This window comes from Furipterus horrens, unplaced genomic scaffold (genome assembly GCF_987537825.1).
Source record: "Furipterus horrens unplaced genomic scaffold, mFurHor1.1.pri manual_scaffold_3, whole genome shotgun sequence".
In the NCBI taxonomy this organism is placed as follows: Eukaryota; Metazoa; Chordata; class Mammalia; order Chiroptera; family Furipteridae; genus Furipterus; species Furipterus horrens.
In genome coordinates, this window is record NW_028327173.1 from 125,434,081 (window position 1) to 125,460,832 (window position 26,752).

A 26,752-nucleotide genomic window follows, 5' to 3' on the forward strand; every position below is an offset into this window, starting at 1 on the left:
CAGAAAAGTTTATCTAGTTTTCAGGTTACCATGTTTTAGAGCTATTGGTAAACTATAGTTTATGGTGCCATTAATTACATAATATGATGATTAACCCCTTAAACACTAAATTATGTATCTTACACCCATGACTAATAAGAAGATTACCATCACATGCCATGAACCACACTATGAATCCATGTAACCAGATTCCTAATGAAGAATTATTTTGCACAAATCCTTCAAATCTCAGTTAAAAAACCACTTAGTGGCTAGATCTTCATGTTCATCGGTAACAGAATTCCATAACAGGCCCACTGTTGTGTGTTGTGAGTTTCTCTGTATTTTATTTAGATAAACATTTAAGATTGAAAGTTTAATGCTATTTAGATGGCTATTAATAATCATTAATTTCTAAAGGCTCTTTAAGTTTGGGAATAGGCTTTTAAGAGCAGAAATATCTGAAATATGCTACATACTCTTCCTTACCCACATTTAGTTATAAATCATAGTCATACAGATATAAGATTCTGAGCACATATTTAAGAACATTTTCAAATTAGTTTCATACCATATTTTTATAAGTTTGGCTAATAGCACAGTGGGTAGACAGATGGCCCACCTGGGCAGGTGAACTGTCCACTTTACTGTTGTTACTTTGAAGTAGTGAATGACAAACACCTTCATTATGCTACCATTGCACATTGTACATTATTTATCATTGAGCCCCTGGCGGGTTAAGTCTTCATCTGTTCCCCAGCCCCAGCCCCAGCCCCTCCCTGTGAGTACCTGGCTCAATGGAGGCACTGAGGGCTGAATGGGTGACATAAGCAGGATGCCATGTGGATAATCACTAGGTATTGTTACTTAAAAACAAATACATTAATACATTCAGTAACTAGTATTTTTAATATTATGTTAAAAGTTGGTTATTTAATTTGAATAACTACTGAAAAGATTAAATAACCTGCATTAAAAAAATGGAAACCCATCTTAATATTTGCTGTCATAAACTCAATCACCTTTCCATAAAATAGTTAATCTCAAGAAAATAAAATTCAAAGTACTTTTATCTTGCTCCTTTTATTACACATTCAGTGAATCATCCTTAGTATGAAATTAATGGTTAGATATATAAATGTAAGACAACATGAAAAAATCTGGGGGAAAAGAATCCTCATTTTCATCTGAAATTAGGAACATCAGCTCCAATTGGCCTTAATCAGCAGCTTAACCTTTTTTTTTTTTTTTTTCTTTACAAACAAATAAGAGAGAAGCATGATAACTTAACTCTTCTTAATTGCAGTCAGGGCTCTAAAATGTCCTTTACTTTTTTATAAATTTCATTTTAAAACTGAAACACTAAATTGACACACAGTAAAAGCATAGTACAAATATCCAAATTTAAGATCTGACTTTTGCTAGATAGAGCCTAAGAATAAAGAAACATTTTCCCCTTTTCAGATAATAATTTAAAATATAAATAACTATATTAAGTCCCACTGAATAGAGAATGTCAAAGTTCCTGTTATAAAAACCACCTTTGAGTTTGAAGTTTGAGAGTCATCGCATTCTATGGTGGGACAGGGACTGGATTTTGTTTGCTTTCTGTAATGACTTCACAATCTCCCTCCATTTCAAAATTGAGATTCACAAATGAATTGGATACCACTGTTTCTGGTTGATCTGTCTGAACAGTGGAGTCAGCCTGCAGCTTATTATGCTGGTATTGTCTTTCTGCTTCTTCAGACATCCTGTTTTCTTCTTCTTCCTCCTCCTCCTAAAAAGAGGGAATATCAAGAATCATTGAAATATAAATGTCCGAAAGGAACAGTATTTGTTCTCCCACATTTAGCTGCTCATTTTTGTGTTTCTTTTTTAAACCAAAACAGTATCGTGTCCAATTAACTTTGAACTAATTAAAATTTACTTCCTTTTCCCCTGTTCCCAAATTTAAATGAAAACTATTGTATGGTATTTTAAGAAAAGTAGTGTCATTTTTAAAAGATGGTACAGCTACTTCAATTATAGGGCATCAGCCTGTTCATTGGAACAGGGTGGTCTAGTCTCTGCCCTCAAAAAGTTCACCATCTATGAGAGAAGTTAAGACATGTAAAAACAGCATTAAGAGAGAAAGGGATAAGCGCTATAGAGATTTAGAAAGAGTAACTTCTAGTTCCAGAACTACTAAATTCATGGAGGAAGTGGCATGTGTACTGGTCCCTGCGGTATGGGTGGTCGATACAGAATTACTAACCTGCCAGGAAGATTAATCTAGAGTTTGCTTGAGAGTGAATGAGAAAGACCATTTAGGGAGGCCATTACAATACTGATGAGGTAACAAGGCTTTCTAAACAAGGCTGGTTGTGTTAAAAAACACTCATTCATCAAACATTTTTGAAACCGCATAAATATAAAAGTCACTCAGCTTTCCAGATTCATCTATAACCACTCCCCTGTTGTACTCTGTGCACCAGTGGCAATAACGGAGTATTCTTGCTATTTCCCCAAACATACAACGTATCTTCATTCCTTTACATTCTAGGTTTACCTGAATTGCCCTAACGTGCTTGAAGGAGAATAATAAAAAGATACTAATACTGATTTCACATTCACTTATATACTAGGTGCTATTCTGTTTTACAGATTAACTCATTTAATCCTTAGAGCAACCTTCAGCGTGGATGTTGCAACTTTCCTCATTATAAAAATGAGTAAACTGAGGCTTATAGAGATTAAGTATCTTGCCCAGGATTACAAAGTTAGAAGTGGCAGAACCAGAATTTGAATTTAGACTCTGGTTCTTGGGCCCACGCTTTTAAGTGCTAAAGCTTTCTCATAGTTTCAGGCTAAACTCATTTCATCCCCACACTAAGACCTCACAACAGAGAGAATTGCCTCACATCTTTGTGCCTTAACAACAGGCACTTACACATTTCTAGTTCTTGTCATTTTCTGTGCATTAAACCCACCCCAGTTCTACATCCAATCTATGTGTCCTAAGTACAAAGACTGTTCTGTTTCCTTATCTTAATTAGAATAATAACCCAGAGAGGTGTATAAAGATTAATAACAGGAATAAGACACCTCACATAGTACCTGGCACAGTAAAGTCTAGCTTAGTTTTGCAGATAGACCCTAGGGAAATTTCATCAACAAAAATTTCATCATCAAAAATTCTAACATGTATGCTAATTTGATAAAAGAAATTAATGACTAAAATGAAAAATGCCTAGCGTAAGGGAGCTATCTTTTGGGCACCAAGGAGATACATGTGTTCATTGCACAACTCATCAAGTCCACAGCACACCAAACTGAATCAAGAAGATGTAAAAAGGAAACACACCTCCTTCTTCATCCGGTAATACTCATCAATAGCATATTGGTATTTGGGGGTGCTGATGCCCAAAACAGATGCAATCTTCTCTCCAAGAAAGTCACACACTAATGATACAAAAATTAAATGGCTTACACAATTCCATAAACATTTCTTGAGCACTTCCTATGTGCAAGGCACTGTAGAAACACAAAAGTTAATAGTCCCTGCCCTCAGGGAAATTAAGAATATTCAGTACATCTCTTCTGTATATAATTCCTTGACTTCCCCAAGAAGCATTTATGGCTCCTTACAGACTTCCAATAACATTCCCAGTAATACTTACCACCAGCTTTTATGACTATTTGTTACATGTCTATTTCTTTTTTAAAAAATGTATACACTTAAGGGAGCTGGGACGCCAGTGGGCTTGAGGAGAGGAATGGCTTGCACCATACGTCCAGAGTACCTGCCACATGCCAGGCACTGTGAATGGTCAGACTCAGAGAGGTTGAAGAACTTGCCAAGCTGACAGCAAATCCAAAATTCAATCCAGATCTGAATGTAAAGCTCATGTTCTTTTCATTTCACCAGACTGTCTAGCATATACTGAGTGTTCAGTTAACGTTTGTTAAATGAATTACTATTCAAAATTAGATCTAATAAAAAGCAGAAAGTGACAGAAGTTATGAAGGAGTTAAAATTGAAAGGAGTTAATTTTTCATCTTTATGATTTAAAACCTACATTTAAAGTTAGCATGATTAAATCATAAGATGATAATTCATTTCCTTCAAATATGATTTAGCCATATCTCAATTTAAGAAAAGTATTAATGAAATAAAACAAATGAAGGATAATTACAGGTTTTAGAATAAGCAAATGACAACAATATCAGTATGAAACAAAATGATAAAATAAAATAGTTTCTAACTGAAAAGTTTCAAATGATAAAATAACAAAATAGGTACTAACAGATAAGGTTCATGAATATGAAAATTGTACCTAAATTAATATAGCCATTTTCAGTCCTTAAAAGAAAATACATAACTTGAAGCTGAAGAATGTTTTAAGGTGAAGTACAAGTTAGATTAATACCTTTCAATGCTAGCTACCTTAACAGTGATTATTCCCTATTGTTTCTCCTTCATTTCTGAAACACCTCATTTGGCTAAGCATATTACAGTAGTTATACAATATTCAAACAGAAAAGTGATACCTGAGAGGGTTGATGTGGCAGCACGAAGCATGTAAAACCATAAGTAGGGGCCCCAGGTAAGTTTTGTCTGTAACAAGAAGTCAGGTTAGCAACATTCATACCTCAACTCATTCTATTTATTTAGGCCAGAATGAAGTAATCAATACTCGGTGGGCATGTAGAATATTCTATAATTCTATTCTAAACTACACTCCAATAAAGATGTAAAAACTTTTATAGCTAGAACTCCACAAAGACATTTTACATTCACTTACATAACTACCACTTCCTTAAGTCACTGGAATAACAAAAAAAGAGCAGCAGCCACTGAAATGGAGTTGGTAAGTCATAGTCCTGATTATTTAACATGTTGCATACTGGGGAATTTAAATCCCTTTTAGAAATGATGAGAATTCTCGCCACCCGTACGCAATGTGTTAAAGAGTCGGTGTTTCAGAGCCTTGCTTTTCCTGTCATGTTTTGTTTTCATTGTTCACAAGCACATCAGAGAAAGTGTGTAGTCAATGGACGGGGACCTTCAGAAATCATACAGAACAACACACTTATGGTGCAGCAGGGAAATTAAGGTTCAGAGAAATTAAGCAGGATAAGAGCACAGCAAATGAACTTAGTAGTGGGAAAATAAGTAACCACTAAGTGGCAGGATGAGTTTTTTGTTCTTTAAGGACTTAAAAGGCATTAGACCATATAACCCACAACAAGCTCAGTGTATGTCTCATAGGCTAGGACCACTGGGAAAATGCAGTCTCCATGGCACAACTTCATAGTTAATCTTAAAATGGAATACTTCTATGAACCCTGCCACGTAGATGACAGTTTGCATCTGGGGATGAACTCAGTAATACAAGCATGCTTCACTGTATCAATATGCATTTCTGTTTACAAAAGAAAACAATATGGAGCCTGCAATCAATCAAATACATTATTTTGATATTGGTTTGATAGGTTAATGATTAGGAGGGTATTAAAAAAGCAAATACAGAATATCTGTAAGACTGAAAATCATAGGTCCTGGAAACAACTCTTTCTTCTTCGTTGGTGAAATAAAAGTATCTTCCTTTTCTGATATATAAAGCTGATAAGGTTGTCCATTTTAATGCTATTTCCTTTTCTTCATGGTTAAGAGAGACAACTTTAAATTTTTTTTTCAATTACAGTTGATATTCGATATTATTTTATATTAGTTTCTGCTGTACAGCATAGATAATCATATTATTTACAAAGTGATGTCATAATTCTAGTACCCACCTGGCACCATACCTAGTTACTGCACTATTGTTAACTGTACTTCCCTGTGCTCTACATCCTCATGACTATTCTGTACTACCCAATTTGTACATTTTATTCCCTTCACCATTTTCACCCAGCCCCCAAAACACCCTCCCATCTGGCAACCAAGTTTGTTCTCTGTATCTAAGAGCTTGTTTCTATTTTTGTTCTTTTGTTTTAGAGTCCACATATAAGTGAAATCATATGGCATTTGCCTTTCTCTGTCCGACTTATTTCACTTAGCATAACACCCTCTAAGTCCATCCATGTTGTTGGCAAATGGTAAGATTTCATTCTTTTTTTTTTATGGTCAAGTAATATTCCATTGTATAGATGTACCAAATCTTCTTTATCCAATTGTTTTTTGCAAAGGAAACCATCAACAAAATGAAAAGACAAGTTACTGAATGAGAGAAGGTATTTGCCAATGGTACATCTGGTAAGGGGTTAATATCCAAAATTAATAAAGAACTTATACAACTCAACCTAATAAAGCAAACAATCCAATTTAAAAATGGGCAGAGGACCTGAACAGACACTCCTCTAAAGAGGACATACAGATGGCCAACAGACATAGGAAAAGCTACTCAACGTCATTAATCAGCAGAGAAATGCAAATTAAAACCGCAATCATAGGGAAATTTTTTTTTCCTGATGGTTTTCAAAGTCATTTTGGGTGACCATTGACTGCCTTATCAACTCCTTTTTATTCAAGTTAACTTAAAAAAATAAAGTATCATATATATATATATTTGTATGTGTGTGTGCATAAAGATATCTGTAAGACGGCAAGATGTGCTAAAGTAAAGCAGGGAGCAATAAACGTGTAACACCATCTTCCCACAAAAAGTAGGTATGCCAATTGCTGTGGTAGTACTTCTGAAAAAGACACAAGGTAGATCCTTAGTCTTTATTTACACAAAAATGAATGTCCTAGCAAACAAATAAATTCAATTAAAAGATACTATATATTTCTGACTCCCTATTTAAATCTACTATATCGTCTACATTTAGAGCCAGAGGTGTCTCTTATGTGGGGCGAAGAGCTATTTTAGGGGCTCTGTTTTAAGATATTCTGACTTTGGTGTTTACAATTTTTACAGCAAATGGACAGTGCAGAAATATAGGGAATGGAAACAATTCTATAACACATGGGAAATGATAGGGCCGAGAAAGAAAGAAAAGTATAAAAAAGAACTAAATATAGAAAAGGAATAAGCATGCTTTTGGAGGAAAGCATATATTTCTCACGGACCAATTCTCCTGGGGTCGTTTTTCCAGAGAATAATTGTTAATATCCAGGCTGTGACTACTAAAGAATCAAACTTGCTCCAGAGCTGAGGAACTGAATAAGGATTTCTGAATAACCTCTGTCATTACCACTTTTATATGGAATAAATTTATAGGGTCCTTTGTTTAGATACTGACCTTACTGAATCAAAAGGACAGGTGGCTCAAGAGCCAACACTAGTACTGTGACAGCTCCCAGCATCACCACCACCACCATCCCAGTATCAGGAGAACTGGGACAGGATCTTGGGACTTCAAGACTTCCAATTCATGGGTAAAACTCAAGTTGATTCATTTTTTCATCTCCAAAAATTTAAGTATTTATTTATTCATGAGTAATTAAGTATCCATCCATCTCTTCCCTATAGGGAGTTATTTAGACTCGTTATCTTTTACTTTTGTTTTTGAACAAATTATTTTTAGACTATAAATACCTATTTGTTCTAGAACACTTAGTAATGAAGTATAAAAAAAATTGTCATCCATTTTTCAACTACCCATAATTATGATTAACATATCTTAGTAATTTTCCGTCTTTTCCTGTACATATGTGTTTTAAAACATTGTTGTACTTTACCCTGCTGCTTTTCCCATTTACTATAATGAAACATTAAGCATATTTCCCAAATGTTTAAATTCCTAAAGTGGAATAACAAAGCCAAACATACAATCATTTGGAAAGTTCTTCCTTCAGACTGTAAAACTTTACACCAGAAAATTTACCAATACTCAGCAGCAATGCATGAGATGTCCATTCCCTAGTACTCAATTGTAGCATATTGTTGTTTTCCTTTTTAAAAATTTGACAGGTGTGCCCTGGCTGGTGTGGCTCAGTGGGTTGAGTACCAGCCTGCAAACCAAAAGGTCACTGGTTCAAATCCCAGTCAGGGCACACGCCTGGGTTGCAGGCCAGGTCTCTGGTTAGGGGCATGCAAGATGCAGCCAATTGATGTTTCCCTTACACATCCATGTTTCTCTCCGCCCCTCTTCCTCTCTCCCTTACACTTTCTCTAAAAATAAATAAAAATTTTAAGAAATAAAAAGTAATAATTTGACAGGTGAGGCCCTGGCTGACTGGCTCAGTTGGTTAGAGCATTGTTCCAATATGCCAAGGTTGAGAGTTCAATCCCCAGTCAGGGCACATAGAAGAAGAAACCAATGAATACATAAATAAGTGAAACAACAAATTGATATCATTCTCTTTCAAATCAATAAATTTAAAAAAAGTTTTGACAGGTGAAAAATGAGCTCAGCTAATTTGGAGTTCTTACTATATTACAAAAGGCGTCACCCCATTTATATAGGTTAACAATTATATGCCTAATCAACTTTTTAAAAACTTTTATTGCATTTATTGGGGTGACATTGGTTAAAAAATTATACAGGTTTCAAATGTACAATTCTGTATATTGCATTGTGTGTTCACTACCACATGTCAAGTCTCCTTCCATTACTATTTATTACCCTATCCCCTCTCCCCCACCTCACCTTTCCTCTGGTAATCACCATACTGTTGTCTGTATCTGAGTTTGGGGGGCTTTTTTTCCTTAATCCCTTCACCTTTTCACCTAGCTCTCACAATCCCCTCTCCCCTCTGACAGCTGTCTATCTGTTCTATACCAAATTTTACACACACACACACACACTACACACACACTCTTAGATACATATATACACATATTTGAATAACCTAATCAAAACTAAATCAAAATTTAAAGGAGTTACAAGAAATATATTTATTTTTAAAGCATATCTAAGGTATAATTTAAGGGAAAGGATTACCATAAGATTGTAAGAAAATAAGAAATAGAAACCTGAATTTTTTATCAAATATGCCAGGAGTATTATTTTTAAATCTTTATTTTATTTTTAAAAAAATATTAAACTACAGTATTATTATTTTTTTAATAATTTATTTGTTTTATTTTTTTATTTTATTTTTAGAGAGAGGGGAAAGGAGAAAGAGAGGGAGAAAAACATCACTGTGTGGTTGCCTCTTACTCGCGTCCCCAACTGGGGACCTGACGTGCAACCTAGTAATATGCCCTGACTGGGAATCAAACCAGCGACACTTGGCTCACAGGCCAGCGCTCAATCCACTGAGCCACAGCAGCCAGGTAATAAATCTTTATTTTAAACGTCAGGTTGTGTTTGTTTGTTTTTTTAATTGGGTAGGTTTTTACAAATCTGCTATGTAAATACAGGTCAATATCTTCAAAATTCCTTTGTCCTCTCAGATTTATGATGTACGTATCTGGAACAAATAGAAAATGGAAAATCTGCTCCTCATATTAAGTAAAGCCAGAGCTGTGTTCAGTTATTAACACCCAGAAGGATGGCTACTGCCAAAACAAACAAGGTAAGTGCTGGTGGGGATGTGGAGAAACTGAAGCCCTTCTGCACTGCTGATGGGAGCGTAAAATGGTGCAGCCACTATGGAAAACAATACAGAGGTTCCTCAAAAAATTGAAAATAACTTGACTTCCGGCCAAGATGGAGGCCTAGACTGACACGCTCCATCTCCCTCCACAATTAAGAAGGAATACAACTATTGCAACACCAGAAATAACCAGAAGTTCCAGAAAGTAAAGCTACATGGAAGTCCAACGTATGAAGTTATAAACAAGTGGTGCTCGTCCAGACGGGAAGGAGGGGCGAAGCCGGGGCGAAGCCAGGGTGGGCAGATCAAGCTCGAGGTAGCAGCTGCAGCAATGAGTGGCAGGATCCGGTAAGCAGAGACACCTGTATTTAAGGGGAAGAGAGAAGTGCCTGGGAACCAACCCTGGCTGCAGACTCAACCCATCAGGTCGCGATTCCAATGCCGGGGAAGGCAGACCCCCACTGCCTCGGACTGTGAGGCCCAGAGGGTGTGGGGATGGAGGAAGAGGCTCCTGATCTCTCAGTGGAGAGCAAACGGAAGGAATCCATCTTGGACCCCCGCCCCCACACAAAGCGCCACAGTTGGTGAGAAGTTACCCGGTAGTGACCAGTGCACAGGACTCTGCCCCCGATAGCGTAGGAGGGGTGACAGCCCTACCCAATAAGGAAAGATATACGAAAATAGTCAGGATGGCAGGAATTATAACTGAAATACCAATCACGCAGCTCGCCAAAGAGCAAATACGTGAATTAACCGATGAACAAAGAAAATCTTTCTGAGGCTCAGATCAGAGCTATAATCATAAGGCAGCTTACAGAACTAACAAAAGATCTTGAACAAGACGGGGAAGGAATGAAGGCCAGTCCTGCTGAAATGAATGAAAACACATACAAAACAAGTGATGAGGAAAGGAAACCCAGGGATCAAATCAACAAATCAGAACATAGGGAAGAAACAAACAGTCAACCAGTGCATAAAGAGGAAACAAAAAGTGAGGAATATGAGGAGAGGCTCAGAAACCTCTGGGATAGCTATAAGTGAACAAACATTCGAATTACAGGGTTGCCAGAGGGTGAAGAAGAAGAACTAGAAATTGAAAAATTATGTTAAAAAATAATGAAGCAGAACTTCCCTAACTTGGGGAAGGAAACAGAATCACAGGACCAGGAAGCACAGAGAGTTCCTGATAAACTGGACCCAGGGAGAACCACACCAAGACACATTATCATCAAAATGTCAAAAGTTAAGGATAAAGAGAGAATCTTAAAAACAGCGAGAAGAAAAGAATTATGTACAAAAGGGTCCCAATTAGACTATCAGCTGATTTCTTAAAGGAGACTCCACAGGCAAGAAGGGACTGGCAAGAAATATTCAAAGTAATGAAAAGCAAAAACCTACAGCCACGATTACTCTATCCAGCAAAGCTCTTATTCAGAATAAAAGGGCAGAGAAAGTGCTTCCAGGACAAAGTAAAACTGAAGGAGTTCATTAGATCCAAACCACTGTTATATGAGATGTTAAAGGGACTTGTTTAGAAGAAGGAAGATCAAAACTATGAACATTAAATGAAAACTGTATCACAACCACCAACAACAGAAGCTAGGGAACCGAAACAAAGACAAACTAGGCAACAAGAGGGGAAAAAAATTATAGGTATGGGGAACATATCTGGGGGAGGTCAGCGGGGAGGGGGAAGGGGGAAAAGGGAGAGAGATGGTACAGGAATTAAGAAGCATAGTAAAAGGGAATGGAATAGACAGGAAGATGTTGAGAAGAACTATATGCACAACCAATGGGCATGAACTAAGCAGGGGGGTCAACTGGAGGGAGGGGGAGTCACAGGGTGTAGTGGAGAAAAGGGAAAAGAAATCAGGACAACTGTAACAGTATAATCAATAAAATATATTTTTTAATTAAAAATAGAAATACCATGTGACCCAGGAATTCCACTTCTGGGTATTTATCAAAAAGAAAATCAGGGTATCAAAGAAGTATTTCCATTCCCATGTTCATTGTCAAGATGTCAAAACAACCCAAATGTCCATTAACTAATGGATAAAGAATATGTGGTATACACATATGTGGAATATTATTCAACAATATAGATGAACCTTCAGGACATTATGCTAAGTAAAATAAGCCAGTCACTGAAGAACAAGTACTACTTGATTCCACTTATATGAGGTATCTAAAATCATCCAACACACAGAAACAAGAGTAGAACAGTGGTTACCAGAAACTGTAGAAAGGAGGGACATGGGAGTTGTTATTCAATGGGTATAACATTTGTCATACTGGACGATTAAGTTCTAAAGGATCTTTTGTACCATGTTGTGTTCATAGTTACCAATACTATATTGTACATCTAAAATTTTGTTTAGAGGGTAGCTCTCATGTTGTGTTCTTATCACAATTTTTTAATGTTTTTAAATTGATTTTAGAGAGGGAGGCAGAGGGAGGAGCGGGGAAAGAGAGAGAGAGAGACATCAATTTGTTGTCCCACTTGTTTATGAATTTATTGGTTGATTCTTGTATATGCATTGACCAGGGATTGAACTGACAACCTTGGTGTGTCTAAACAACTTTCTAACTAAACTAGCCAGCCAGGGCTTTACCACAACTTTTAAACCAATGAATGTTGTGGGAAAAGTGTTAAGAGGAAAATCCATTTTATAAGTAGATTTCTTTAAATACAATGTGTAATTAAATTCTGCCTGTTTAATACAGTAGTTCCTCTGTATATTGCAGTTCACTTATTGTGGCCTCACTGTATTGTGGGATTTTTAAAAATATTATATTTAATTATTTATCATGGATTTTTCACTATACTGCGGGATTTTGCAGTACTGTATATGTATGTTGTTAAAGTTACATAGGTTTAAGAGTGTAGAATAAATGTAAGGTTCCAACTTCGCAGGGGGGCGGGTATAGAACGTAACACCCGTGATAAGTGAGGGAATACTGTATTTTTAAAATGTTTAATATTCACATGGGAACGTTCCCATGGCATTTAAGATGTGCTTATTTTCCAAGAAAAAAAATTTTTAAGTTATACAGGTGGTAGTCTTGTTGACTTAAGCTTTAAAAATCTTTTTCTGAAATGGAAATCACAAAGGAAGTTAATTATGGCCAAAAAAAGAAAAAGAAAAAAAAGGTTGAGTGAACAAATTCTCAGTGGCTGAACTGAACTATAATGCATTCTAAGAATGTTTAAATTTCCCTCCAAAAGAAAAAAACACGTTATTTAAAAAGAAAAAAAAACCTTACTGCAAGTTTGCTTTATGACAAAAAGTCTATATTAAGCTGTAGCAGCAATTTTCAACCAATGTGCTGCCAGAATATTTACAACATGCAACACCTGACTTTTTAGTCAAGGGCACTGACCTCTTTTCCCTTAGTTGTCAAATTAAAAAAATGACAACAGCCAACACAACAATAGCTGTCTGGTGTGAATGAATCAAAATTATACCTATTTTTATGAGGGAGCAGGTCAGATCAGAAAAAAAATTTTTTTGGTGTGCTATAGAATTTTAGTAACTAGTTTATGTGTGCCATGAGATAAAAAAGGTTGAAAATCGCTAAGGTACAGCATTAAAAACGAATGGTGACAGATTAATATTAACATATGCATGTATAAATAATAAACCAGATGAAGACACCTGAAGTTAGGCAGCAATGAAAAATATTTAAAAAAAATACACTGTAGATGTCCAGCCAAGAAGGAGGCCTTGTCTGACATGCTCCATCTCCCTCCACAACTAAGAAGGAATACAACTACTGCAAAGTCAGAAATAACCAGAAGTTCCAGAAAATAAATGGAAGTCCAACGTATGAAGTTACAAAGATGTGGTGCTCGTCCGAATGGGTAGGAGGTGCGAAGATGGGACAGAGAGGTCAAGCTGTGCTGGCAATGGCAGCAGCAGCGACAGTGGTGGGATGGCAGTAAGCACAGACACCATATTTAAGGGGAAGCAAGAAGTGCCTGGGGAGCACCCCCGGCTGCAGACCAGACCCGTCAGCTTGTGATTCCAACACCAGGGAAGACAGACACCCACTGCCTTGGATTCTGAGGCCCGGAGGGGTTGGGGACAGAGGAGGAGGCTTCCAGTCTCTCAGAGGAGAGTGAACAGCAGGAATCCATCTTGGACCCCCCACCCCCACAGAGAATACCACAGCATGGTGAGAAGGGTCCCCCTTTGTGACGAGTGTACACGGCTCCGCCCCTTATACCATAGGAGGTGTGACAGCCCCACTCAGGAAGCAAAAGTAAACACAAAACGGTCAGAATGGCACAGATCATGATAGAGATCCTGGTGACACAGCTGACCAGACAGCAAATATCTAATCTAAAGAAAAAGCAGATAGGAAATCTTTCTGAGGCACAATTCAGAGCTTTGGTTATAAAAATGCTTACAACCTAACAGCAGATCTTAAACAAGATGGGGAAGCAATGAAGGCCAGTCCTGCTAAAATGAACAAAAACACATACGAAACTAGTGGTGAGGGAAAGAAAACCAGGGATCAAATCAACAAATTGGAACACAGGGAAGGAACAGTCAACCAGTGCAGAAAGAGGAAACAAAAAGTAAGGAAAATGAGGAGAGGATCAGAAACCTATGGAACAGTTATAAGCAGGCCAACATCTGAATCATAAGGATGCCAGAAGGTGAAAAAGAAGAACTAGATATTGAAAAATTATGAGCAAAAATAATGAAGCAGAACTTCCCTAACTTGGGGAAGGAAATAGAATTACAGGTCCAGGAAGCACAGAGAGTTCCAGAAAAACTGGACCCAGGGAGAACCACACCAAGACACATTATAATCAAAATGTCAAAAATTAAGGATAAAGAGAGAATCTAAAAAGCAGCAAGAGAGAAGAAAAGAATCATGTACAAAGGGGTCCCAATTAGACTATCAGCTGATTTCTCAAAAGAAACTCTGCAGGCAAGAAGGGACTGGCAAGTAATGAAAAGCAAAAACCTACAACCACGATTACTCTATCCAGTGAAGCTGTCATTCAGAATAGAAGGGCTGAGAAAGTGCTTCCAGGACAAAGTAAAACTGAAGGAGTCCATCACATCCAAACCACTGTTATATGAAATGTTAAAGGGACTTGTTTAGGAAAAAGAGGATCAAAACTACAAACATTAAAATGAAAACTGTATCACAACAACGAACAACAGAAGCTAGGGAACCAAAACAAAGGCAAACTAAATAGGCAACAAGAGTGGGAAAAGAATTATAGGTATGAGGTACATTATGGGGGGAGGTCAGCAGGGATTGGAAAGTGAGAGAAGGGAGGGGATGGTACAGGAATTAAGAAGCATAGTAGGAGGGAGTGGAGTAGATAGGAAGATGTTGAGAAGAACTATGTGCACAACCAATGGGCATGGACTAAGGTGGGGGGGACAACTGGAGGGAGGGGTGTCACTTGGTGGAGGGGAACAAAGGGAAAAGAAATTGGGACAACTGTAACAGCATAATCAATAAAGCATATTAAAGAAAATACATTGTACCTCTTTTAGCAAAATATTTAAGTAACTTCTCTTGTTTTGTGTTGGTTAACTTAGTCAACATGGATAATCTTATTTGCTAATTATAAATTCTTCATGATCGCTTCTCAGCCTTTTGGCCAAGATCAAGTATAAATTCTTTATGGACTGTACTAGATTTTTTTTTTTTTTTCTTTTTTTGGTAAAAATTGTACAGAAAATGTCAGCTGTCAGCTTCAGGCTGAGTTTACAACATAGGTTTCCTACTGGCAGTATAATACAGCACTTATATAACACTATATTTATTATGTTATATTATATTAACACATAATAGCAGCTACTGTTTGTCTAAAAATCAGTGTACTTAGAGGGAAGGAGGATATATGATGATGGAAGGAGACTTAACTTGGGGTGGTGAACACACAATGCAATGTATAAATAATGTATTGCAGAACTGTACTTGAATATTTCAAGAATGGAGTAATCCAACAAATTAATTTTATAAACTTCTAAATGAATCTTGAATAATAACTATAGGAAATTTTTAAAAATTAGTCATGGATTTTCAAATTCCAATGGCGTTCTAAAATTGCCTCAAGATTCCTTATGTTACCTATTATATTTCCTTTAACTCACCCTACCTTACATGCATACAGTTCTTAATAGCTTTTAATGAGTTTCCATATGTATTAATATTCATTTAATCTTCAAAGAAGCTCTGAATATAGATGAGGTAAATGTTACCTTTTTAAAAAAATCATGGAACCTGAAGTGCAATGGGAGTTAAGTAATTGTCAAAGCGACGTGACTATCACACAATAGAGGCAGCACAAAGCTCCTGACTACTCATGTTGCCTCTGAGTGAAGGAAATATTATACAGGTTTCTTATTACCCAGAGACCTGTTAGTTTAAGCCTAAATTTCAAGTAAATTCTGTTGGCAATGTACTATAAACAAGATGATTAAAGAGTTTAAGAGTGGATATAGACTTCCAGCATAACAGCATGAGACCCCCCCCCAGGTGAAACTGGTTATATTTATTAAAAACATACATTTAAAGTCTCTAGAAATGATCCTAAAAGCATATGACAAATGAAGAAAACATCTATTCAAGAAAATATATGGCCCTGAATGGTGTGGCTCAGTGGGTTGGGTATTGTCCCACAAAACTGAACGGTTGATGGCTTGATTCCTGGTCAGAGCACATGCCTGGGTTGTGGACCAGGTCCCTGGTTGGGGGCATGGAAGAGGCAACTAATCAATATTTCTCTTGCACATCAATGTTTCTCTCCCTCTCTTCCTTCCTCCCTCCCTTCCCCTCTCTAAAAATAAGTAAAACCTTTAAAAAAAATAAAATATATGAAAATTGGATAAGAAAAGCAAGAACCCATGGTAACTAAACCAAGCCCTCTCTCTCTCACTGCATTTCCAGCAAAATGAGGTGGCAACTCACCTCTAGAAAGGTACAGCTAAGAACACAGAGCTCCATCTATTCTGAGCTTCCAATCAGAGGGCTTTTTTCCCAGGAGGAACAGAACATCAATCAGCATTTCTCACCCTGTCCACAAGCTGCCTATTAAGTTGCAGGTAAGTGCAGTTGAGAAGTGGGGGTCTTCCTTCTTCCATCAGTCCCCACTCACGAAATAGAGGCTCTACCATGGACATGGTGTCACTGAGCATACTGGGCACTAATCACCCTTATTCCAGTTCACAAGGAAGTGCTTCCATGAAGAAGAGACAAGCCAAGAAGACCTAAGGCTACTGCTTCACACCTAACCAAGTGCTCAGTTCCTAAAGAAGGAATGTCACTCAGAGAGAAACGCACCACTGTCCCTACCCCCGACTACAAAGTTCTAAGATTTTTCCCAGAGGGGAAAGTACACCATAAAATATAGCTCCTAATCTCTTCCCAAATGCCCTGACTTCATTTGCAACACAGGTGGAGAAGTCCAGGACTCAGGTGCTCTCAAAAATCAGTGGAGATTGTGGTAAGTGGTGACTGTCAGGAAATTCTTATATTCTATGAAGATCAGGCTAAACTATAGGCCATCTAATTTGTAGCAGAGAACAGAGGGTGGGGAGGAGACAATTACTTCATGAAAATAATCTAGAAGTCAATAAATCAACAATCAAATAACAGTATCAATATCCTGGGGAGTTGAGGGATGGGGAGAAGGCAAGGGGCAGTACTCAAAGAGTTGCTACGAAATATTAGCTAAAATGTCCAGTTTCCAACCAAAAATTGTGAGGCATGCAAAGAAAAAGGAAAGTAGAAACCAAACACAGGAAAGAAAGCAGGCAAGAGCAACGACTTGTAAAAATGACCAGATGCTGGATTTAACAGGAAAAAAACTTCAAAGTAAACTTTATAAGTACATATGTTAAAATAACTTAGGAAACCATAATTAAAGAAATAAAGGTATGATGACAATGTTTCATCAAGTAGAGAATATCAATAAAAAATAGAAATAATGGAAATTCTGAAGTTGAAAAGTACAATAACTAAAATGAAAAATTCAAGAGGGGCTCAACAGAACAAAAACTGACAGAAATGAAGGGAGAAATAGACAATTCAACAACACTGGTTAGAGGGTTCAATAGCCCATTTTCAATAATGACTAGGACAACTAGGCAGAAGACAAATGAGGAAACAGAAAACTTTTATGACACTATAAACAATCAACACTTAACAGACATCTATAGGAACTCCACCTAACAAGAGTATAAAGTACATTCTTCTCAAGTACATATAGAACATTCTCCAAGACAGACCATAAGCAAGGCCATAAAACAAACCTCAATAAAATTAAAGTTAGAAATAATATAAAGTACGTTCTCCAGCCACACGTGGTGAAATTAGAAATCAGTAACAGAAAAAAAAATGTGGGAAACACACAAATAAACAACATACTCTTAAATAACCAAAAGGTCAAAGAAAAAAATCAAAAGGGAAAAGATAATATACTTTGAGATGAATGAAAATTAACATACAAAAAAACGTGTGAGCTGAAATAAAGTAGTCCTTAAAGAGAAATTCATTGCCAATTAAGAGAAAAGAGAGCCTAAACTAATCTACATGAACTGTACCTCAATAAATCTTTTTAAAAAGAAATCTTTAGGAAAGTAGCAAGGATATATTTTTTTTCTGTACACTGCCTTTATTATCAGTTTCTTTCTAAACAAAGGGCAATTTGAGACAATAACTTTGAAAAACATACATATGCATACAAATGTATACAGATAAATCAGAACTACTCCCTACAAAAGTAATTTAAAGAAAAGATACTGCTCTGGCTGGTGTGGGTCAGCAGATTGAGCGCTGCGTTGCAAGCGGAGTCCCTGGTGGGGGGGGTGCATAAGAGGCAACCACACGTGAATGTTTATCTTTCTCCCTCCTTTCCCCACTCTCTAAAAATAAATATTTTTAAATAAAATATTTTTTAAAAGACATTTTTTCCGCAGTTTTTTCCATGGCATTAAGTACCTCTGCAATATTCTGCATGTATTTGGAATTGCCTTCAGAGTATATTGCAGTCCTTTGGATATTTTCTATTGTAGAGAATCTGGATCTGACTTCTTTTTAATAACCAAAATTTGTTTAGAGACAAATATGATGAAAAACTAGGAATAACATATTAGAAATCAGATATAAATTAATAATTCTCTGTATTGCTACTTTGCTTTATTTCCTTCATAGCCCTTTCCATAGTCTGATAATTATAGTATATATTTTACTGCCTATCTGTCCACTAGCATGTAAGAGCAGAAATTTACATTGTCCATTACTGTAATTACCAGTGCCTAAAAGAGTACCTATTAAAAAATAAGTATCTGAAAAACCAAAAAATAAAATTTAAAAAAATAAAAATGCAAGTGGCAAAAAAAAAAAAAAAAAAATTTTAAAAAGCTATACACTCCAGAAAGCACAAGATAGAAAACCAACGTGTTTGCCTTTCAATTAAAGACCTCGAGCTTTCAACTGAGTGTAACACCCCAACATCAATGAGATTTTTCTAAGAAATGCAGGACTCTGGCTGTGAGTGTTCCTGTATAGGAATCCCACTAATGAGCTTTAATGTGGCTAGCAGCTCAGATTGCTCTGGGCTGAAGCTTGTCAACTTGGGTGTGTCTTTTTTCCTGAAATCTTATTGTCATATTGTACTAAAACATATTGAAGGTTTAAAAGTCAAAATGTTAACATGGAAATAAATAAATAAAATAAAATAAATATCTGATCAACTGAACTCTTAAAATGACAACTTAGAGGATAGCACTCCTTTTTAAAAAATATATAGCTAGTCTTATAAGTTTATGGTCACATATTTTATAACTTAGAAATTCTTAAATTTAGCTGGTAAGGCATATACAGTTAAGAACTGTACACACCTATCTTCTAATCAAAACTTGAGACAATACAAAAAGAAATGACAACTAGGTTTTGGATGGAAACTATCATGGTAATACAATCCCTAATTCAAAGGGAATGGAAATCAAGCACTCGAGTAATTTTTTTTTTTTTTTTTTTTTTTTTTTTTTTAGAGAGGGGAAAAGAGGGAGAAAGACAGGGAGACAAACATAGATCGATTCCCTCTATTTCCCACCCAGACCAGGGACTTGCAACCTAGGCATGTGCCCTAACCAGGAATCAATCAAGTGATCCTTTGGTTTGCAGGATGATGCCCTGTTGGTGGAAATCAAGTCTCTGGGTAGGGGCATTTTCCATGCCCCTCCATCCAGGCGTCCTGTGACTCAGATAAGCAAGCTGGACTTGCTGACGCCGGCAGCTGCAAGCTGTTCCAGGCCACTGAGCTATGGTATCCTGAGAATGAAGAGATCTTGCTGAGTACTCCATTGATCCCCTGTCTTAACATCTTGTATGAAGCTTGGCCTTGAGGACTTATAGCTTTGTTGTTGTCTCCAAGCTAGTTAATGTTTGAACCCTGGTATCCTGTTTTTATGGTATGTATCCTGTAATTGCCACCCTCAGATTTCAATAAAAGGACGGTGTTTGCTCTGCTCGTGGCTGACTTGCCTGAGCGTGCAGCAGGCCCCCCGTTCGTCTACATTCTGCCTGCTGGAATTACTTCTGCGTCCTCGGTCATCACATACAATGCCCAACCAACTGAGGCACACCAGTCAGGGCTGTGAGATAAATCTTAAGGAAACCTTTTCACATTGACAAAGAGCTCTGACACTCAAAAACAAACTATTTCATCTTCCAGTTAAGATGGTGGCATAGGTACTTGCAGTACTTGCCTCCTCCCATAACTACATCAAAATTACAACTAGAGAACCATCATTCAGAACCACCTGAAATCTAGCTGAATGGAAGACCTACAACCAAGGATTTAAAGAAACCGCCTCGAAACTGGTAAGAGGGGTGGAGACTAAGAACAGGCTAGCCCCACACCCACATGTGGCAAATAAAAATTTGGAGGGGTATCTCAGCTGCAGAGATTCCCCCAAGGAGTGAAGGGTCCCAGCCCCACACCAGGTACCCCAGCCCAGGGGAGATGTGGGGATGGGTGGAAAAGGGGAAGGGATTGAGAAGTACAAATTGGTTGTTACAGAAAAGTCAAGGGGAGATAAAGCATGGCACAATAATATTCTAATAACTATGTTTGGTGTTAGATGGGTAGGACATTTATCAGGATGATCACTTGGTAAGTTCTATAATGTCTAATCACTGAGGCGGACACCTGAAACTAATATCATATGTCAACTATAATTGAAAAATTAAAAATTAAAAAACAAAACAAAAAAATTATTTCAGGTTACTGAAATGCAGGAAATACTTCCACCCATATTGTATAAAAATGCTATTTCCACCCAGGCCAGGTGGCTCAGTTGGTTGGAGCATCATCCCATACACCAAAAGTCTGTGGGTTCAATTCCTGGTCAGGGCACATACCTATTGATTAAAACTTCAAGGCTCCTTCCATTTAATGTTTAAGGGAAAACAAATCAATCAAAACAATACCCAATGACACAAAGATCACCAGCATCAAACTCACCGGATCAATAGTAGGCAAAACATCTTTCTTTTCCAGGCCATCCCCTTCATCTTCATCTGTGCTGTATTCTTCCATTGTTTCACCACTGACAAAGTGAATGACCCTCCTTGGGACTTTCTTCTTTTTTCCGATGATTCCCAGTTCTACATTTTCAAAGCCTCTTTCGTGACTCATCTAATATCATAATTAAGAAAATGAGTTTCAAGTGAGATTCATTTTCGTTCATATAACCAAAAAACTTCCAAGTTGCTTTATTTTAGGGAATAAAGAAACATAAACCAATCCTTAAACAGTTAAAAAAAACAGATCATACACAAAAGCATTAATAACATCTAAGAAGAGTTTAATGAATAATATAGCAAACATCTGCATACGCACTACATAGTCTATGACATTCTAATTACTTGCAAATTTCACCCCTAGGTAAATACTAATTTTACCTCATATGTGTAGCCATGTGCTAAACTCAGAGTAATTGCCTACTGTGGGAGGGGATGAACAGACTTTTTTCCCTTGTCATTTTGCCTCAAGTTTAAACTCCTAAGGAAGCTTCCATTGAACCTTTTTTTTTTAAGATTTATTTTAGAGAGAGGGGAAAAGAAGGAGAAAGAGGAAAAGAAACATATCCAAGAGAAACATAGATTAACTGCCTCTCGCACGCCCCCAACTGGGGAACTGGCCCACATCAGAGGCATGTGCTCTGACTGGGAATTGAACCAGCGACCTTTCAGTCCACAAGCTGGCACTCAGTCCACTGAGACACACCAGCCAGGCTCCGTTGAATCTTCTTATATAAAGATTTTGAGAAGGCACAGTACAAATAATTGTGAAAAATGAAATCTGGTAACAGTGAAAATGGGGGAGGATATACACGTAAGGGAGTGGTCAGGAGTCCTTTTTATTCACTTTTGTATTTTGTTTTGTTTTGGTGATGAGAATATTGTCATGTTTACTGGTACAATTTAAAAATTAAACAAAGCAAAATAATACAGGACTATAGGACGGTCATGATTAGAATCCATGTCAGTGGAATTCCCTAGGATAGGCCAGAGTTTAAAAACTTTGTCCTCTAAGGATTCTTAAACTTTGAATATGACCAAACAATTTAAATACATGATTAATGTTCAACTACTAGTTAAGTTCCTTGAACTACAATTGCAGAGGTAGGACTGTACTGATAAAAAATAGTGGACTAGAAAATAAATGTACTTCTTCTCTGTTCTTCTCTTCCCAAAGGTAAGTTTAGTCATTAGCCAGGATTTGAATCTAGATATATCCATCCTAAAGAACACAGGCATTCATTGTTCCATTACACACATGGCCATCAACTGTAACTGCTGTATGGCAAACTGAGATCATGAAAACCTTGATAGCATGGGCTATCTATGGATTAACTAATCCAAGAAAAAACAAAAGCTGCAATTTCCCCTAGCCTGTCCTAAGGGTTCAAACAAATCCCAGCCCTTAATAAAGGAAGACCAGCCTATTTATTGTGTCCATTAACAAAATGGACAGCATATGGCCCATCCAGCCCACCACTCTTCTAACCCCAATGCCTAGCCACAGTAAGCCATTCCCACCCAATCTCATTTTACCCCTTGCTATAAGATTTGGTTGTCTTGACCTCAAAGTTTCCTTTTGGACCATGACTTTTTGGACCTGCATATAGGCAAGGGAAAGCCAGAAGAGCTAGTTTAGATCTCCAGCTATCATACTAACTGTAGGGATCTGACGGCAAAGCAAGAGTCCCAGTCAGTGAATAGAGCTGAGACCTTTCACAGTACATCACCATGCTCAATTCTACCCCCAACCCTGCTTCTCACTGCCCGCTATGCATGCTCTCATCAGCTCAATTACTTTATCTTTCTTAGACAACTTTAATAAATAAAAACACTCTAGCTGGGTCTTAACTAGTATGACTTCGCTACTATCTCTGTTAACTCTGACTCTTCGTTATATTCTTTCCAAAAAGTTTTTTTTAAATCTACAAAAGGAAAGGCTAAAACACAATTCATATTTTTCATTACAGTAACTGTTGAATATAAACAGGACTTTGAATAATATTCTCTCTATATAATATACAACTAAAATAACATTTGTTCTAATCATTAATTTCATATAAGGTTTTTATAAAAGAGACTTATTTAAGGGCTTCTTAAAATTTAACATTAATTTTTGATATAGTAAAACCCAAATTTTATCATCTTAAGCAGGAGTGAGCAAACTTTTTCTGTAAAGGCCACAAAGTAAATATTTTAGGCTTTGCAGCTACAGTCTGTCAGAACTACTAAACTCTGCAAAAGCAGCCACAAACAATCCATACCAAATGGGCATGGCTTTGTTCCAATAAAACTTTATATAAACTGGTGATTAGCAGGATCTGGTCTATAGCTTATAATCTGTCAACCCCTCATCTAAAGAAACCAGATTAGAAAATTTTTAAAATCTATGACAGAATCTATGACGTATGATTCCAACCTCTACTTAGGGGGGTGGGGGGCGGCCGGGGCTAGGGCTGGGTGGGGTAGTCAGTTAAGGGAAGTATTGATGGGTAAAACCAACTAGGAAGTAGTTTGGTATAAAATTTCAAACAATTATAAATGGAACTTATTCTCTGAATTTTGCACGTTTTATTTTTACAAAAAAAAATACCAATCTTATAAACATGCAAATAAAAATTTTACTGTCAATTATACGAATTCCATTTTAACAAACTACAAAGACCTGAAAAGACAGTTTTTAATACCAGGAAATTATGAAATGCAATGTCTATTAACATTTTATTGCATTTTATGGTTAACCAGTCTGTAATCTGCTTATCTTGTTCCTCGGTGCCTATTTTTAATGACAATATGCTTTTTATGTACTCCCATAGCATCCAGAACTTATTTAAAACATGTACCTTCCCAAGAAGGTGGTTAGCAACATAGGACTAGGCACACTGTGTATCCTTCATTGCGATATCCTTAGCCTATAGCTCCTGGCACACGGTAAGTGCATGGTAGCAGAGATGCTAAAAAATACTAACTGAATGAGTAGTAGGAAAATTTTAACTCTTTTAATTCTGGTTAAAAGTTTAGCCAGAAAAGCTACTGGATGGCCTGTTTTGAGGCCTAATGCTAAACATGAATCCAAGCTCTTATCTCTTACTCCCTTCCCTACATGGCACCTAGGACTTCTCAGTTGTGACAAACCGATGAATGCGTACAGGATGGCTGTCTCTCCTTCCCTCCAAATCTCCACCTCATTGACCTCTTCCCTCTTACTGTGGTCAAACCCCTAGACATAGATCTGGAGTTTCCAGAGATATTTCTGCTTCAGGAATGTGTGAATGAGAAAGCAAGAAGGGAAAGTTAGAAAAATATTTTGTATAGTATGAACCCATTTGTGTTAAACAAGAAAGATTATTATATATGCACAGGAAAATGCCAGAAAGAATACACCAGAAATTTAGTTCCGTTTGGGGAATGTGAATGTGAGGAATGGGTGATGGGGTGACTCTTATGACTTTTTTTGTTCTAGGGCCTTCTTCACTGCGTATTTATTTTATTTTTTAACCAAGAATATGAAAATAACATAATATCACCAACTCAAACCAAAGGGCCTTTCTTCAAACATTGATCTAGTAAGTCAGTACAGGTATGTTTACCTTGGTATTAGAGTCAAAGCTTAAGGAGTGACAAAAACAATTATAATAACAGAAGAAAAAAATCGAATGGAAAACACATCAAGCACTGTGGACTTTAAAATTCAGTTCAAGTGTACCTGTCAAAAACAGATCTCAAATGAAGTGAAAAGTGGCTTCCTAATCAATTAGTTTGCCCCTGAATTCCTTCTCCCAGGTTACCTTCCTCCTTAAGTAGGAAAAAAAGGAAAAGAAAAAAGAAAAAAGAAATTACATATAAAGACTAGTAGGTAGAAAAGTTTTTGTTAATGCAAACTACGTCTTATAAGATCTATACTGACATTCAGGCACTATTCTCTGGGAATCTGTAGTTCGGGGGAAATGTCTCACTAACATTTCGAATAGTTAAATCTCAAAAATGAAGCTACTGAATCCTCAATGAGGGTGGTAAGTTTTCTCTACAGGCCATCTTTAAATGACCAAAAATATATACAACTGAGCCACTTTAAGGTAAAGCAATTTCTTCACTAGTTTTACTTGGCCAAAGATCCTGAACTACTATAGACTACCAAATCCAAAACAAAAGAAACCTCCAAAGCTTACCTAACTCTCCACACCTCCACTATCCAAAACAGTTACCACTTACCACATGTGGTTAACGCTCACTTGAAATGTGGGTAGTTGGAACTCAAACGTGCAGTAGGTTTAAAATGCGTATAGAATTCCAAAGACTGATACCAAAATATCTCATTGATAACTTTCCCATTAATTACATGTTGAAATGTTTTTGAAAACCAGGTTAAATACAAGATAATACTAAAATTAATTTAATTGATTTCTTTACTGTTTTAACGTGGGTGCTAGAAAATGCAGAAGAATTTACAATGTGGCTTGCATTATATCTCTATTGGACACTGCAGCTCTGGACCTTAGTTACCTCTCTGGTGAAATGGGGATAATGCCCACCTCATGCAGAAGTTCTAAGGATTAAGTGGAAGAGCCTGTAAACTCTTAGCATTTATTTGCTATTAGCTAACCAAAGAGCAGAGGCCAAGTGAGGCGTTTGCAAAAGGAGAGACTGAGTTATGATGGAAGTCGGCGTCACCTGGCCTCCTGCCACTGAGGCCATCTCTCGGGGACACGCCTGAGTTCTCTCATTCGAAGACCCGAAGCTGGAATATCACCCCTGGGAACCCGAGGCCGCCCTAGAGGCTGAGGCGCTGCCAGCGTTGGAGTTGGTGCCTTTGCGCAGATGCAGGGATACTGAGGAGGAACCCCGAAACGCACCTCCCGCGGGCGGCCTGCTCAGAGGAAGGCGGGCAAGCCAAAGGAGCAGCTGGCGGACAAGGCAGAGAGGAGGCCGGGCTGTCTCTGGGGTGCCTCACCTACCTGCTGCGACGAGTTCCTGAACGCTGCAACGGCCGCAGCTCCAGAGGCTGCGACTGCTCCTCCTTCCGCATGGCTCACTGGCTCCCGATCCATCGTTGTCACCGCCACAGGGCTGCCTGCGCTCCCTAGATATAACGTAAAGACCGATAAGCCCACTTCCATCCTCCGCCTCCCCGCCCAGTGGTGGACAGATCCAGAGGTCTGGAAGGAGGACTCACCCGGCCAAAGCAAAGCTGGAAGGGAGGGGCAGGGCGGGGGTGTGGCGGGGCAACCCTGCCCGAAGGGCGGGGCCTGCCGACGCCTCGCCCACGGGGCTCCGCACTTCAAATTGCCAACCGTGGCCTGGGAGTTGCAACTAACCGCTTACGCACCGCGGGGCGGAAGGGAACGGGAACGGGGTCTGACCCTGTGAGTACCACTTCCGGTCCGCCCCATATCCGGTGTTCGCGGGCCGCTGCCTGGCATCACCAGGGACTTCGTCCTTCATTACCTGTACCTGGAGCCTTGGTTTGGATATCCGCTCAGCCGCTCACCAGCTTCATCGTGGGCATTCACCCTTCCAGACCTTGGCTCCTGCACTTGTGAAATGAGAATACCTGCATAGTGGTCTTCAAAGGCTTGAGCTGAAATGTGGTTGCTGAAAATATATTATAAAATATATGACTCATGCTACATATTCCATCCCTAACCTGGATGACTGTCTTAGCACCAAAAGAGCCTTGAAATAAGAGCCTCAAAGGTGAATTTTGCTTACACTTCTCTGAAATACTTAAATATAACT

General features: G+C 37.8%; 1 protein-coding gene across 4 annotated transcripts; it reads right to left on the minus strand.

The window, feature by feature from the left end:
* Positions 1-1,224: 1,224 nt before the first annotated feature.
* On the minus strand, positions 1,225-26,578 carry FAM177A1 (family with sequence similarity 177 member A1). Of its 4 annotated transcripts, none has more exons than XM_090270141.1 (6): positions 26,468-26,578; positions 25,972-26,096; positions 20,958-21,131; positions 4,513-4,579; positions 3,326-3,423; positions 1,225-1,759 (listed from the first exon to the last, which is right to left on the minus strand). In XM_090270141.1, exons 2-6 carry the CDS (start codon positions 26,062-26,064, stop codon positions 1,553-1,555), a joined length of 639 nt encoding a protein of 212 aa, XP_090126267.1. In that variant the 5' UTR covers positions 26,065-26,096; positions 26,468-26,578; the 3' UTR covers positions 1,225-1,552. The 4 variants fall into 4 exon arrangements, with proteins under 4 accessions (XP_090126267.1, XP_090126266.1, XP_090126265.1 ...); XM_090270140.1 differs by having other exon boundaries at positions 26,462-26,578; XM_090270139.1 differs by lacking the exon at positions 26,468-26,578 and adding an exon at positions 26,190-26,371.
* Positions 26,579-26,752: the final 174 nt, after the last annotated feature.